Here is a 14,863-nt window from a genome sequence, read left to right as displayed (position 1 = left end):
CTCCCAAAGTGCTGGGATTACAGGTGTGAGCCACCGCGCTAGGCTGAATGTTTATTTTCTACCTGTATCTGCCCACTTGTGCAAATGATGTAAATCCGTGGGACAGCTAGGTCAAGGTATGAGTGCACTTAAGTATTTCAAAGATAGGACGTGTGGTAAAATGGTAAGAGCTTTGGCCTTTAGTAACTGCGCGACCTACAGCAAGTTAATTCACATTTCCCTTCCTCGTTTGATTTTCGCTTTCTCCCTCTCAGGGCCAAACTTCAACTTGCTCTGGACCCAGCCAGGTCCTGCCCAGATGGACAGCAGCCACCTCACCAGGGTGACGAGACAGCCACTGCCCACATTGGAGGCCCGGAGGCCCCAGCCACAGTCACGCGTGCCGTACGTGGGCACCTGTGTTTCTCTCTCCACTCACGAGAACCCGCATCTCCACACTGGGTGCCACAGAGGAGTAGGACTCCGGCAGAGCCACCGTTTCCTCCCTGTGTTCGTCAGCATTTTCTCTATTTGTTTAATAAGCTGTCCTGCACTTTTATAATGAGGCAGGTAAGACATATCCCGGAAAACTCAAGATATAGATCAGTTTTCTCCCTAACACAGATTATGAAATTCACCTTGGCCAGAAGAGCAGTATTTGAGGACTTTGGTATTTTTCCCTTGAAACAATGCAGTCCTAGGCCAGGTGCGGTGGTTCACACCTGTAATCCTAGCACTTTGGGAGGCCAAGGCTGGCAGATCACCTGAGGTCGGGAGTTCGAGACCAGCCTGACCAACATGGAGAAACCCCATCTCTACTAAAAATACAAAAAAATTCACCACATGTTCTCACTCATAGGCAGGTGTTGAACAATGAGAACACATGGACACAGGGAAGGGAGCACTACACACTGCTGTCTGTTGGGGGGAAATAGGAGAGGGACAGTGCGGGGTGGGGAGTTGGGGAGAGATAGCATGGGGAGAAATGCCAGATATAGGTGATGGGGAGGAAGGCAGCAAATCACACTGCCACGTGTGTACCTATGCAACAGTCTTGCATGTTCTTCACATGTACCCCAAAACCTAAAATGCAATTAAAAGAAAGAAAAAATTTAAAAAATTAAAAAGAAAAAAGAAAATGTGTTATAAAAAAAAATTAGCTGGGCACGGTGGCACATGCCTATAGTCCCAGCTACTTGGGAGGCCGAAGCAGGAGAATCGCTTGAGCCTGGGAGGCAGAGGTTGCGGTGAGCTGAGATCACGCCATTGCACTCCAGCCTGGGAAACAAGAGCGAAATTCTGTCTCAAAAAAAAAAACACAGTCCCAAATTCTGTGGTCAGATCCCTGTCTTTGCTGTGTTTTGCTGTGAGTTCATGCTGATTTGCACGTCTTTCTAATGTTCTATGTGCTAATTTGTTGGTGCATATCACATGTATACAGGTAGATTTTAATTAACACGGCTGCATAGATTTCTCTACAGCAACCCTACATTGCAGAATGCCAATTTACAATACCTTTATGAGGTTTTCTGCAGGAGCAAAAAAGTCATCTGTTGCAAATAAAATCTAGACAAAGAAAGAAAGATAGAGTGACCATAAATCTGAAACCATTTTATTTTACTCTCTAGTGAAACATTATAAGATGAAGTAAAAAGAAAGCTTGAAATCGCTGGGGGAAGTGACGTGGCTGCCGTTTAGCCACGATGCCTTTAAATGTTTCCATGGCATTGCCTCCTCCTTCATCTTCTCTTCCCACCCTTTTTTCTGATTCCTCTTTACCATCTGGAGGTGAGAGCGCTAACTTCTTACACTCTGGAAGCAAATAAACCAACTTTCCTGTTTTCATAGACCAGAGGTTTTGTGGTACTTTTACAAACAGAGCAATGGCCTAAAATGCTCTGGATCACGCAGGTGGTTGGTGGCTCTGTGTTCTCCACAAAGGCCACCGTAGGTCACCCTGCAGGCGGGCTGTTCTGGTCATTCATCCACCAAAGCAGGGTTGTTTTGAGAGTGAGGTTGGTGCTACTCATTGCACACCCAGAAAACAAGGTAAACCAGATTTTCCTGAGCAAAACAGGCTGTGGTCACCCCACCCAACCCAGGACTCGGTGCTGCTGCAGCCTGGAGGGCACCCTGCCCCAGGCTCTGTCTCCAGCCCAGGAGTTCAAAAGGCAGGAAGAACGAGCTGTTTCGCAGCTGCCAGCTGTTTCGGTGTCAGAGCCGAGGGGAGACCTGATGCATGGGGTGGCCTGTGCCAGGGTTCAAATGGCAGGTAGGGGGATATATCGGGGTCCACCCTGCTCCATATTTCCCTGTGTCTCCTCAGCAGAAGCCTTCAGAGGGCACATGGGACCACTTCTACCTCTCCAGACTTGTGCTCCCAGCTCTCCTTACAAATGCCCAACGTGTTCTTGAAACACTGAGCCCCCTGGAGTATGTGGGCTCCCTTGCTCCTCCTCACAGGCACCTCTGCCTGAACTGCCCTGCGCCCTGTCCCTGCCTGCCAGCTGCTCTCCAGCAAGCCACCTCCAGCAGCACACGTGTGGTCCTTCCCCATTCCTCCCACCCCAACCCCCACCCCGGGCCTGCCCACAGCTGAAGTCCACCTGCTCACCCAGCACCCTGGCCTTATGCTAGTCATGGCACTTGTCTGAACTTATATCTGTCTCCCTGCTAGAGTGTAAGCTTCCTGGGGACAGGACAGGGCCTTCCCTTTCTTTACCAGACAGAGTTGTTTCTGAGCGCAGCCTGCACTCCAGCATCTATGTACAATATGTTTAATGAATTATCCAGGTGACCCTCATTACATACTAGAGTCACAGGACTGCCAGCCTAACCACAGCTAGAGGACCTCCAATCTAACTAGAGCTAGAGAAACTCAGATCTAACAAGAGCTAGAGAAACTCTGATCTAACAAGAGCTAGAGAAACTCTGATCTAACAAGAGCTAGAGAAACTCTGCTCTAACTAGAGCTAGAGGACCTCCCATCTCACTACACCTACAGGACCTCCAATCTAACTAGAGATAGAGAAACTCTGCTCTAACTAGAGCTAGAGGACCTCTGATGTAACTAGAGCTAGAGAAACTCCGATCTAACTAGAGCTAGAGAAATTCTGATCTAACAAGAGCTAGAGAAACTCCGATCTAACTAGAGCTAGAGGACCTGTGATCTAAGAGCTAGAGGACTTCCGATCCAACTACAGGTGGAGGATCGCTGGCCTACCTAGAGCAGAGGGCCACAGTTTGTCCTCTAGTGAAAGACACAGAACCTAAGGCAGTGTTGTTCTTGCTGAGAATTATCACCAGTTTAAGATAAATTCTTTGGAAGTCTTTCTTGCTAACCGGCTTCCTCGGACAGGCCATCCCTTAAGCCTAGTTCTTGCTGATTCTTGCCTGAGGGTCTCTGCAGTGGTGAGTTGCACCCTTAGCATGGATGCATTATACACTTGTTCTAGCCATGAGAGACCCACTTACTTTTCCTCCTACAGATTCAGATGCCAGGTCTATCAGCTGGGTGAAGTCCAGAAATCGGATCAATCTTCCCTCCTTTGGAGCATCAGCCATGTGTCCTGGAAGGGAGAGGGTAGCTCAGTCAACCTCCAGGACTGCAGGAGTGAGTGAGGCCTCGTCCAGGCTCCTGATGCCAAAGTTTGAGATGTTCAAAAGTCAGGCAGTGACAGAACTGAATGTACCATCAACTGGACCTGAAAGGTGCCCTCTGCTCAATGAGATTGAACCAATAAGGGACTTTGCTTAAACACGCTGAAACGGAAAGGAATCACAGCATGGCTTCCTTCCAAAGTATTTAAAACTAAAATATCACTAACTATACAAACCCAGTCACCATAAAATGCAAAGTTTTCTTTTATTGTTTAAAAGGGAGAAATTATTTCCATTTAGAAAAAAATAACTTGCTTTTAATACTCTTTGAAACAATTCAAAACACACATATTGAGACCCTGGGTGGTAGGCCCCAGCTAGGCATGAGGCCCCAGAGCCCACCTGCCCACAAGAGCACCCCACGTGGGAACAGAAGTCCACTGACAGGCAGGCTGGGCTACGCTCTGGAGCCAGCAGAGACTGAGCCACAGAGACGTCTCCAGCCAGGGGGAATTGGGGCCATGTGGCCATGGCAGGTCCTAACACAGAACTTAGCCCAACTCCAGCACCCTAGTGTTGAGATTGAGAAAGCAGAGCCCTGGACAACTGAGAGGAGACCCTGAGGGCAGCAGGGAGAGTGTGCGCTGGCCCCAGGCCCTTCCTGCCCCTAAGCCAAGAGGTGGTCTTTGTTCCTAGCTTTTTTTCTACCCCTCGTGGTAAAAGAGGAAAACTACATAAAAACATCTTAACTAAGAACTATGTTCATTCACAAAGGAAGGAATACAAACAGCCCATGCACATGAGAAGCCAGCTCTTCCTTGAAATCGCAGGAATATAATTAATGATAAAATACCATTTTGCCTATGAAACGGACACTTTTTTAAAGCAAACAGCTGCTTCCATAGTCCATGGTCAGGAACCTGAATGGGAACAGCCCCCCCCAGGGTGACTCGGTCACACCTGCAGGTGGAAAGGTGCTCCTGCCATCCTGCTTCGCTGGTTCGTCCCTGAGTCTTGCTGCTGATGCCCCTGGGCTCACTGGGGTCTCCTTCTCATGTGCCCACATCCCCTGGTAATGTCAACCAGACTCGTGGCTCCTCAGATCATCTGCACTTCAACTATCCCAAAAGCATAGAGCCTTCCTGACATGAATTTCATTCTGCCGACTCAAAACGTTCCCCCTTGGATGTCAAATCAAATCTCAAAGCTGACAGTCCAGGCCTCAGCTCTGGCTCTCCCTCAGCCTGCCTCACCACAGCCTCCCACCTCGGAGAGGAGCAGCCCCATCCTCCCAGTCGCTGCAGCAAAAGCCTTGATGGCATCTTCAGACCCCTTCCTCACACCCACAGTCTATGCAGCGTCCTGTCCATCTGTCCATTGGACCCAGAATGTGGAATTATCTTTTTTTTTTTTTTTTTTTTTCAGATGAAGTCTCCCTCTGTCACCCAGGCTGGAGTGCAGTGGTGCAATCTTGGCTCACTGCAACCTCCACCTCCCCAGTTCAAGCAATTCTCCTGCCTCAGCCACCTGAGTAGTTGGAATTGCATGCACTCACCACCACACCTGGCTAATTTTTGTATTTTGAGTAGAGATGGGGTTTCACCATGTTGGCCAGGCTGGTCTCAAACTCCTGACCTCAGGTGATCCATCCGCCATGGCATCCCAAGATTATAGGCATGAACCACTGTGCCCAGCCAGAATTATGTTCCAAACAGTCTAAGGAAGGAAGTGTATGAGGCCAAAGGTGAAGTAAGATGGGCTGTGCACTGGTGACCACTGTTACCACTGGACAGTGGGAACACTCAGGGACCATCTGATATTTTTACCCATCTGGGGTATGTTTGAAATATTTCACAATCAGGCCGGGCGTGGTGGCTCAAGCCTGTAATCCCAGCACTTTGGGAGGCCGAGGCGGGTGGATCACGAGGTCAAGAGATCGAGACCATCCCGGTCAACATGGTGAAACCCCATCTCTACTAAAAATACAAAAAATTAGCTGGGCATGGTGGCGCGTGCCTGTAATCGCAGCTACTCAGGAGGCTGAGGCAGGAGAATTGCCTGAACCCAGGAGGCGGAGGTTGCGGTGAGCCGAGATCGCGCCATTGCACTCCAGCCTGGGTAACAAGAGCGAAACTCCATCTCAAAAAAAAAAAAAAAAAAAAAAAAGAAATATTTCACAATCAAAGTCATACACATGGATGGCCGGGCACAGTGGCTCATGCCTGTAATCCCAACACTTTGGGAGGCTGAGGTGGGCAGATCATCTGAGGTCAAGAGTTCAAGACCAGCCTGGCCAGTATGGTGAAATCTTATCTCTACTAAAAAAAATACAAAAATTAGCCAGGCGTGGTGGCAGGTGCCTATAATCCCAGCTATTTGGGAGGCTGAGGCAGGAGAATCACTTGAAGCCGGGAGGGTTGCAGTGAGCTGAGATTGCACCACTGCACTCCAGCCTGGGTGGCAGACCAAGACTCTGTCTCGAAAAACAAACAAACAAACAAAAGGTCATATACATTATGTACGTTACATACTCACAGGGGTGGGGGGGGAGAGAGGGGAGAGACACTGGCACCATGTGTCTCCTGGGAAATAAAATATCCCCGACACATGTGCCCATGCCTGTCTATAGGCCGTTCTTCGCCCAGCCCCAGAGCAAGCTTCCAAAAACAAAAGTCAGCTTGCTACCAGTCCTGCAAGGGCTCCCGGTTCACTCGGAATGAAAGCTGCTCTCCTTACCTCCGCCACAAGCACCCCCTCACCCGGGGCCCTTTCCCCTCTGTCCTGCCTCTGTGACTTTGCAAAGGCGGTTCCACTGCTGGGAATGCTCTTTCCCACACAGCTCCCTCCAGGCTTTTGCCTCCTCAGCAACACTACCCTGACCTCCTACTTATAGGTCAGCCCCCACCCCCAGGCATCCCAACACCCCTTACCCGGCCCACCTTAGTTCCCAAATAATGTGAGCACACATGCCACTGCTTGTCTACAGCCTTTATTATCTGCCTTTCCTGATTAGATGCATGCTCCATGCCAGCAGTAAATCTTGTCTGGTTCACCGGCCTATCCCTAGTGAATCCCCTAACATTGACTGTGAGCCCACAGGAGTGTCACATCCTGTTCATACAGTTTCTCTCATTTTCATCATCAGAACAACCTGCAATTTTGGCATTATTCACATCCTACAAGTGAAAAGGAACATATCTTTGAGAGATCAAGTAAATTGTTGAAGCCCGCAGCTGCAAGTGAACCATGTGGCCAGCCGCGATGTGTCCAAACGTGAGTGACGTTGGGAAGCCTCCAGAAGAGCGCTGGAGCGGGATGAGTGCCGCGGGACTGTCGGCCAAGCAGCCTCCACCTGGTCCCATGCTCCTTCACTCGACACCGTGCGCGAAGCTCCTGGAGGCGCAGGCGCCGGGCCCAGGGCTAGCCATGCACTTGCCCTCCAGCAGCTTGAGGTGCCGTGGACAGACGGGGTGGTGACCATTCCCGGGAATGCGGTGGCAGAGGCACCCTCAAGGTGCAGCAGGGGAAGGAAGACACTCAGTGAGCGCTGGGGGCTCAGGGACCTCCCTTTAAGAGTGGACACCACACCAGGCAGGACAGGGAAGGACGGACAGCAGGCGGGGAGACCTCAGATGCAGGCACAGAGGCCAGCGGCCCCGGGAAACACAGGGGCTGATGGCGCCTTTGCCAGGACCCACACTGTCCAATCTGAAAGCCACTAGCCACACCTGGGTATTTTGCAAATTTAAACTTCAATTTCTTGAATGAAACTCAAAATCTAGTTCCTCCTTTGCTCTGGCCACATTTCACATGCTCCCAGGGCACCAGCAGCCTCCCTGCTGAGCAGCACAGGCGTGGAGCAGGCCTGTCATCAAGAGAACGTTACTGGACTGTGCTGGGAAAGCTCTGAAAAGATCGCAGAACCCACCCACCAGTCATCCCACCACGCAATGCAGAATTTAAAACAGTGCTAATAAATAAATATACATATATATATAAAATAAAATAAATAATAAAACAGCGCTAAACCGCCACACAGACACACAACCTGCAGAGCGGCTAGAGTTGAACTCACTTCTTCACAGAGCTCTTGGCGACGCTGCAGCCGCCCATCGAGGCCGGGTGACTCTAACTGCGCGGTGTCCTGTTTGCTGCACCCCTGGCTGAGCACCGCGGGGAGGCTGCCGTGTGGCCGGGTTAGAGACTCAGCAGCCTGGCTGGCCCCATGGGTCTCCTTGCCAAGTCCCCGGGCCCCCCTTGCACGCACCTCTTCATCATCGTCCTCCGCTGCACACAGAATCACGCAGTGCCAGGCCAGTCACGGGCCCCCAGCTGAGGCCTGCCAACTACATGACAGAACTCTGGATGCACCCAGTGGTTCTCTGGAAACAGCTGAACATTGTCCCCATCAGTTCCCGCAAGCTCACCAAGCCCCGTGCAGAGCGCTCCAGCATTTTGCCTAAGTCAATAATGTAACGTTCCCTCCCAACCACCCCCACGTGGTGGGGACGTCAGGGTCCAGGTACTGTGGGGCGTGACCCACTCCCATCTGTATTGCTCAGCTTCCCTGCGAAGCAGAGGGTGCCGGAGGTGCAGGCTGGCCTTTTGTATTTACAGTCCTTCATCCTTCCCTTTGGTGTGCCTCCGACAACCTACACCGGGCATTCCATCTTACACGCATGTACCAGAGGCTGTAAATTCAACAGAGAAAGAGATCAAAAGAAAGAGAAAAGCATTTATACGCTTTCTCAAGGTACCAGCAGTCTCCACACTTCATTTTCCATAGCCCCACCCCACTGAAGCTCACATTCAACTTAGACAATAAAACTCTTCAATTTGACCCAGCAATCCCATTACTGGGTATACACTAAAAGGAATATACATTGTGCTACTACAAAGACACGTGCACACATCCATTGCAGCACTATTCACAATAGCAAAGACATGGAATCAACCCAAATGTCCATTGATGTTAGACTAGATAAAGAAAATGTCGTACATATACACCATGGAATACTATGCAGCCATAAAAAGGAATGAGATCATGTCCTCTGCAGAAACATGGGTGGATCTGGAAGCCACTATCCTCAGCAAACTAACACAGAAACAGAAAACCAAATACCACATGTTCTCACTTATAAGTGGGAGCTGAACAATGAGAACACATGGACACAGGGAGGGTAGCATCACACACTCTGGCCTGTCATGGGGGTGGGGGAAGGAAGAACATCAGGACAAGTAGCTAATGAATGTGGGGATTAATACCCAGGTGATGGATTGATCTGTGCCGCAAACCACCATGGACACATTTACCTATGTAACAAACATGCACATTCTGCACACGTCTTCCAGAACTTAAAGTAAAATTTAATTTTAAAAAAACCTTCAACTCAGTACATAAAAAAAAAAAGGAAAAGAATGATCCCTCTGTAAATATTTCTCTTTGGGAAATAAATTAATTAAAAGCACTTCCTCAGAAAACATTAGCCAGTGTAGCGATGCCATCTACAGCTGATGCCATGAAGCCAACAGGCCTGTTCCAGGGTCTATCTGGCTTCGCCAGCTGCCACTCAGGGTGAACATGCAGGCTGACTCTGTTATTCAGACTGGGTGAACACACTTTCCCCAAGCTCATTAAAAATATTTTCATATGTAAGTATGTATTTACATGTATTAGAGGTGCCATGTGTGGTACTTCAAAACCCATGACAAGTTTTCAAGACTAAGTTTGTTTTTTCAGATGAAATCCAGCACTTGGAAACATCTGGTTTGGGTGGTTTTGGTTGGGTTGTTTTTGTTTTTTTCTTTTTTTGGAGGCAAGAGTCTTTGTTTGTTGCCCAGGTTAGAATGCAGTGGCACAATCATAGCTCACTACAGCCTCAAACTCCTGGGCCCAAGTGATCTGTAAATACCTCAGCCTCTGAGTAGCTGGGATTACAGGTGCGCACCACGACACCAGACAATATTTTCACTTTTTCTTTAGAGTCAGGGTCTCACTATGTTGTCCAGGTAGGTTGTCTTGAAGTCCTATCTTCAAGCAATCCTCCCACCTGGACCTCCCAAAATGCTGGGATTACAGGCATGAGTCACCACACCCAGCCGGAAACAACTGTCTTCCTTGGGAGAAATGAATTTAATTTGGGGTGAGAAATTCTCCACAGCCTTTGTCCTTAGCCTTCCACAAGTCGACGTCCACTCGCTGACCCCATGCCTGTAAGGGGGTCTGTAGAGAACAGGAGTTATAAAGAGACCTTTCAGCAGCTTCCGAGAAATAGTTCCTTAAACTCCTTTTGTTATTCTCTTGACCAAGCTCCATTTGCAGTGAAGACCCTGCTACTCAAATGTGTTTAAAATGTGTTACCTTGAGATAAAAGCAAAACAGACCCTTGTAAAATCCTACAGGGGAACCACCATAGAGATAAGTTTCAAAGACACATTCACCCCCCATGTAATAAACTGCTTCCATTTAATAAAAGCGGCAGGGTTGGCAAAGTGGTGGCGGGGTATAAAATTCAGCCCCATTTTTTCTGTGGCCACTCACAACCTTTTCAACTACTTTGTCTTTAGGCAAAAAAGGCAGACCTTTAACTAAGAGAGACACCCCCGCCCCACGAGGTACTGGCACGAGCCTCACACGGTTTGGTGCTGCCGGCAAGAGAGGGTACCTCAGTCCCACCAGCTCGAGGAGCTGGATTCTGCCAGCAACCTCAGTGAGCCCATGCGGATGAGCCCAGAGCCTCTGAGGGGAACCAGCCCACCTGTATTTGAGTACAGCCTCAGGAAACCCAGAGCAGAGGGACCTGAGAGGCCCCCCTGGAGGTCCACCAAACAGGCCGTGAGATGCGGAATCTGCATTCCGTAAGACACTAGGGACCTGTGACAACAGCGACATGACACTAGAGCACACACCTGGAGCTCTTCATCCACACTTCCCCACAGCCAGGAAGAGTTATCCCTCCCTACCAAAGTGGCAGCATCATCGGAGGGCTGCTAAGAAGTTTAGGCTGAGCGGGGCAACGACTCTTCGCAGCTTCCCGAAGCATCTTTTGTGTGCGTTTCACAAGCCCGGGACACTTATCCTGAATCCCAGGGAAGAGCCCCGGAACTGGTCTGTTTCTCTGGGAACGCTCATTCTTCTCCCTCCAGCAGATGCTCTGGGCCCTAAGCATTTCCCCAAGAACATCAAGCTCCTCTTGTTTCCCGGCACAGGAGCAGCCCCACATGCCAAGCTCAGTTAAAGCCTTCCCTGAACCCCAACTTGAGGCTTTTCTGCCAATGACCCCTCAGCTAAATGCTCGGGTGCATTAAGGTCAGATCCCTGGCATGGTTTTCAAAACATAGGTGCCCTATGAGCTGGGAGCAGGATGAGAACTGACAACTGTAAGCATCAACTCTACAGCGCCCTCTTTATTCTCGCATCTCCGGGACCCCAAGTCTTAGAGTCGCACATGATTATACTCATTGCTAAGAAGGCCAGAGACGGGATGGAGGCTCGCGCCCAATGTCATACAGCTAATGAACAGGGAAGGGGATGGGCTGTGAAGGCAGATGAGTCGGACCCCAGGTCCGTGCTGCCTGAAACCACAGCCCCTCTCACTTTGCTATGAAAAACCGTAAAGGCAGCAGCATCTCACCACATACCGCAAAATGTATCATCTGCGTTCCCCCAGCGTCCTGGCCTGTCTGTGTTGCTGTGAAGGAGAGCCTGAGGCGGGACCATTCACAAAGAAACGCTTCTGAGGCCGTCGGAAAGTGTGGCGCCAGCACGTGCTCCCAGTGGGGGCCTCAGGCTGCTTCCACTCGTGGTGGGAGGCGAGCAGAGCCGCGTGCAGACACCGCAGGGCCGGGGAGGAGGCGAGGAGGGGCGTCAGGCTCTTCCCAACAACGGCTCTCACAGGACTCACAGCAAGAAGCCACTCACTCACCACCGCCAGAGCCACCGAGCCGGGCATGAGGGACCCGCCCCATGACCCAGGGTCCTCCCGCCAGCCCCACGTGCGACACGGATTGGATTTCACCGTGGGGCTGGAGAGGAGGAGCATGCAAACCACAGCACCCCCAGTCTCAAAGGCTGTTATGCGAGAAGCGGCTCCACCCCTAAGATTAAAAAACCTGAGAAGGAAGAGACGGTGCTTAAAGGTCAAACTCCAGGCCACAGCGCAGGCCCAAACACTGTCCGCTCAGAGGGGGTTAAAGGTCAAAGTTCAGCCACAGTACAGGCCCAAACACTGTCCGCTCAGAGGGGGTTAAAGGTCAAAGTTCAGCCACAGTACAGGCCCAAACACTGTCCGCTCAGAGGGGGTTAAAGGTCAAACTCCAGGCCACAGTGCAGGCCCACTCTCCGCTCAGAGGGGGTTAAAGGTCAAAGTTCAGCCACAGCGCAGGCCCAAACACTGTCCGCTCAGAGGGGGTTAAAGGTCAAAGTTCAGCCACAGCGCAGGCCCAAACACTGTCCGCTCAGAGGGGGTTAAAGGTCAAAGTTCAGCCACAGCGCAGGCCCAAACACTGTCCCCTCAGAGAGGGTTAAAGGTCAAAGTTCAGCCACAGCGCAGGCCCAAACACTCGCCCCCAGAGCAGGGTTGAAGGTCAAACCCCAGCCGTGGCGTCGGCCCAGCCGCTCTCCCCTCAGCGCTGGGACTGGTCAGTGTTAGGGCCGTGACATCTGTCTTTGGTAACTTTCTCTCCTCGGCCACAAATCCCAAAAGTATTCACCGTGGCCTGCACGTGCAGGGCGCCGCCGCGGTTCCCGAGGGAACGGGCGGCCGAGAGCCACTCCCCAGCCGGTGGGGGTCACAACGCCACGGTTCTTTGCCGGGAGCTCGCTCGGTTCTCTGCTCACTGGTCGCTGCCGTTTCTGTCGATACAATGGCCAAGGTCTCGGCGAGAAAGGCAGGAGCTACGTGACGTCGGCGGAGCCACCAGCTCCCCAGCACACGGTGCTCAGGTGGCCGTGGCGGCTGCTCCCACCCCCCACCGCCTGCTCAGGTGAGCGCTGAAGGACCCAGGGTCAGCGCCGCCGCTCTGCATGCAGATTGCACCTCGGTCACCGCACATGAGGAGCGTCGTCACGGGCTGTGACTCTCGAACAGAGCCGTGAAATGGCATGCGGTCAAGTGGTGCTCACACCGTTTTTTTTAGGAGGGGCGGGGATTGTGCCTCACACCTGTAATCCCAGCACTTTGGGTGGCTGAGGCGGGCGGATCACAAGATCAGGAGTTCAAGACCAGCCTGGCCAATATGGTGAAACACTGTCTCTACTAAAAATACAAAAAAAAATTGCTGGGCGTGGTGGTGGGCACCTGATCCCAGCTACTCAGGAGGCTGAGGCAGAAGAATCTCTTGAACCCGGGAGGCAGAGGTTGCAGTGAGCCAAGATCAAGCCACTGCACTCCAGTCTGGGTGACAGAGCAGGACACCATCTCAAAAAGAAAGAACAAGAAGGAGAGAGAGAGAGAGAGCAGGCATGAGCAGGCAAGTCTAGGAGGGCACAGGAGAGAGAGCCCGCACTCTGGGAAGCTGGGAGGCTGTGCTGATGGAAGAGTTATTCCCTCGTAAAGAAGAAAACCTTCAGGGACCTTGTCATCACTGTTGGAAAGTTCCAAAGAAGGCTTTGGACAAAAGTATGAGATGTATGGTGAAAAAACAGAAGTGGTTTGTGCCAGTTTGCGACAAAACTAGAGTGACCTCGAGCAGGGACCCCCAGGAGCCGGCGGCCAGCTGCACAAGGCCCCTGGCTGCCGGCAGCTGTTGTATGTTTACATTTAGTTCTACTTTGTGACTCTTCTTTTGAATCCAGGTGGTTGACTTCACCATGGCCTCAGTTCTTTAGCTTTTTTTGCTTGCTTTGTGTTTTTGACCCAGGGTCTCACTCTGTCATCCAGGCTGGAGAGCAGTGGCGTGATCTTGGCTCATTGCAACCTCCACCCCAACCCCTTCCTGGGCTCAAGCAATTCTCCCACATCAGCCTCCAAAGTAGCTAGGATCATAGGCATGCATCACTATGCCCGGCTATTGTTCTGCATTTTTGGTAGAAATGGGGTGTTACCATGTTGCCCAGGCTGGTCTAAAACTCTTCAGCTCAAGCAGTCCACCCTACTCGGCCTCCCAAAGTTCTGAGATTACAGGCATGAGCCACCATGCCAGGCCTCTTTAGACTTTTTTTAAAAAGACCAAAGTCACATGACAAAACCAAGCAGATCAGAGACCAGAGCCCAGAAGCCTGATCCACCTCTGAGGCCCCTCCATGTACCTGGGCTATGCCCAATACCAACACGGTTCCACAGCACCCAAGGGGTCCGCCACCCCTCCAGGGCTGATACCAACATGGTTCCACAGCACCCAGTGGGGCCTGCCACCCCTCCAGGGCTGATACCAACATGGTTCCACAGCACCCAAGGGACCCACCACCCCTCCAGGGCTGATACCAACACGTTTCCACAGCACCCAAGGGACCCGCCACCTCTCCAGAGCTGATAACATGGTTCCACAGCACCCAGCCGCCACCTGCCCACTCTCACCTTCCAGGCATCCGACGTTGGCTGCGTCACTGAAATTCATCTCTGTCACCCTGCTCTTTCAGCAGTGCCAACCTTAAAGATAGCAAGATATTTACAAACCACACTCCAGCTCACCAAGGAGTCAGAAATCCAGTATTTAGAAATGGATTTCTTGCTCCCCAGGAGCCAGCCAAGGTCTCATGGTGCTTGAGTGCCAGCTTAGAGAGAAATATAGGGGCCTGAGGTAGGCAAAGAACTTTCCAGAGATTGGCTGTGCCTGTATGATGTCACAAGGGCTGCAGAGAGATGGAAGCGAGAGGGGGAGCAGCCCCTCCCTGAAGAAGCAAGCCACACAGGCCTCAGCGAGACCCTCACACAAGGCCTGGAGCCAGACCTGGTCCCTATGTGTCCCAGCGCCCGTCACTGCCCCTAACAAAGCTGCCTCCAAACACTGGCCAGCGCCTGAAACTCCCACCTTCCTGGTCCAGCCAGTACCCTGAGTTAAAGTTTTCTGTCTAGACATCACCTACTCACTAATCATTATTAATTGAAACACTGAGCACACCCAGCAGTGGGTCCTGACCTGCTAGAGAAGACGGGGGCCTTTGGGGGAGTCTGAAGAAGGCTAGGGCCCCTCAGCCCCAGAAAAAGCAAACACACACGCCTGCATGGAATTTGAAGAAGCCCACAAATGCTTGAGAAAGGGCACCTTGCCAAGGTATAATTTTCCATGGAAAAAGGGACATCTGAGCCCAGCTTCAAGGCACGGTCACAGATGTGACTGCCTT

General features: G+C 51.3%; 1 protein-coding gene across 1 annotated transcript in view; it reads right to left on the bottom strand.

The window, feature by feature from the left end:
- The window catches only part of ALLC (allantoicase), a 49,851-nt gene extending 35,547 nt beyond the window's left edge, over positions 1 to 14,304 (bottom strand). The window contains exons 1-3 of the mRNA XM_003939423.2: positions 14,211 to 14,304; positions 3,454 to 3,548; positions 1,495 to 1,545 (exon numbers count right to left, since the gene is read on the bottom strand). Of these exons, the coding sequence (XP_003939472.1) occupies positions 1,495 to 1,545; positions 3,454 to 3,543 (141 nt within the window). The 5' untranslated portion in view covers positions 3,544 to 3,548; positions 14,211 to 14,304. The remainder of the gene's footprint in view (positions 1 to 1,494; positions 1,546 to 3,453; positions 3,549 to 14,210) is intronic.
- Between the last annotated feature and the right edge of the window lie 559 nt (positions 14,305 to 14,863).

The sequence above is a fragment of the Saimiri boliviensis genome, chromosome 1 (assembly GCF_048565385.1).
Source record: "Saimiri boliviensis isolate mSaiBol1 chromosome 1, mSaiBol1.pri, whole genome shotgun sequence".
Lineage (NCBI taxonomy): Eukaryota > Metazoa > Chordata > Mammalia > Primates > Cebidae > Saimiri > Saimiri boliviensis.
The sequence above is the reverse complement of the archived record's forward strand: the minus strand, read 5'-3'. Positions and strand labels throughout refer to the sequence as shown.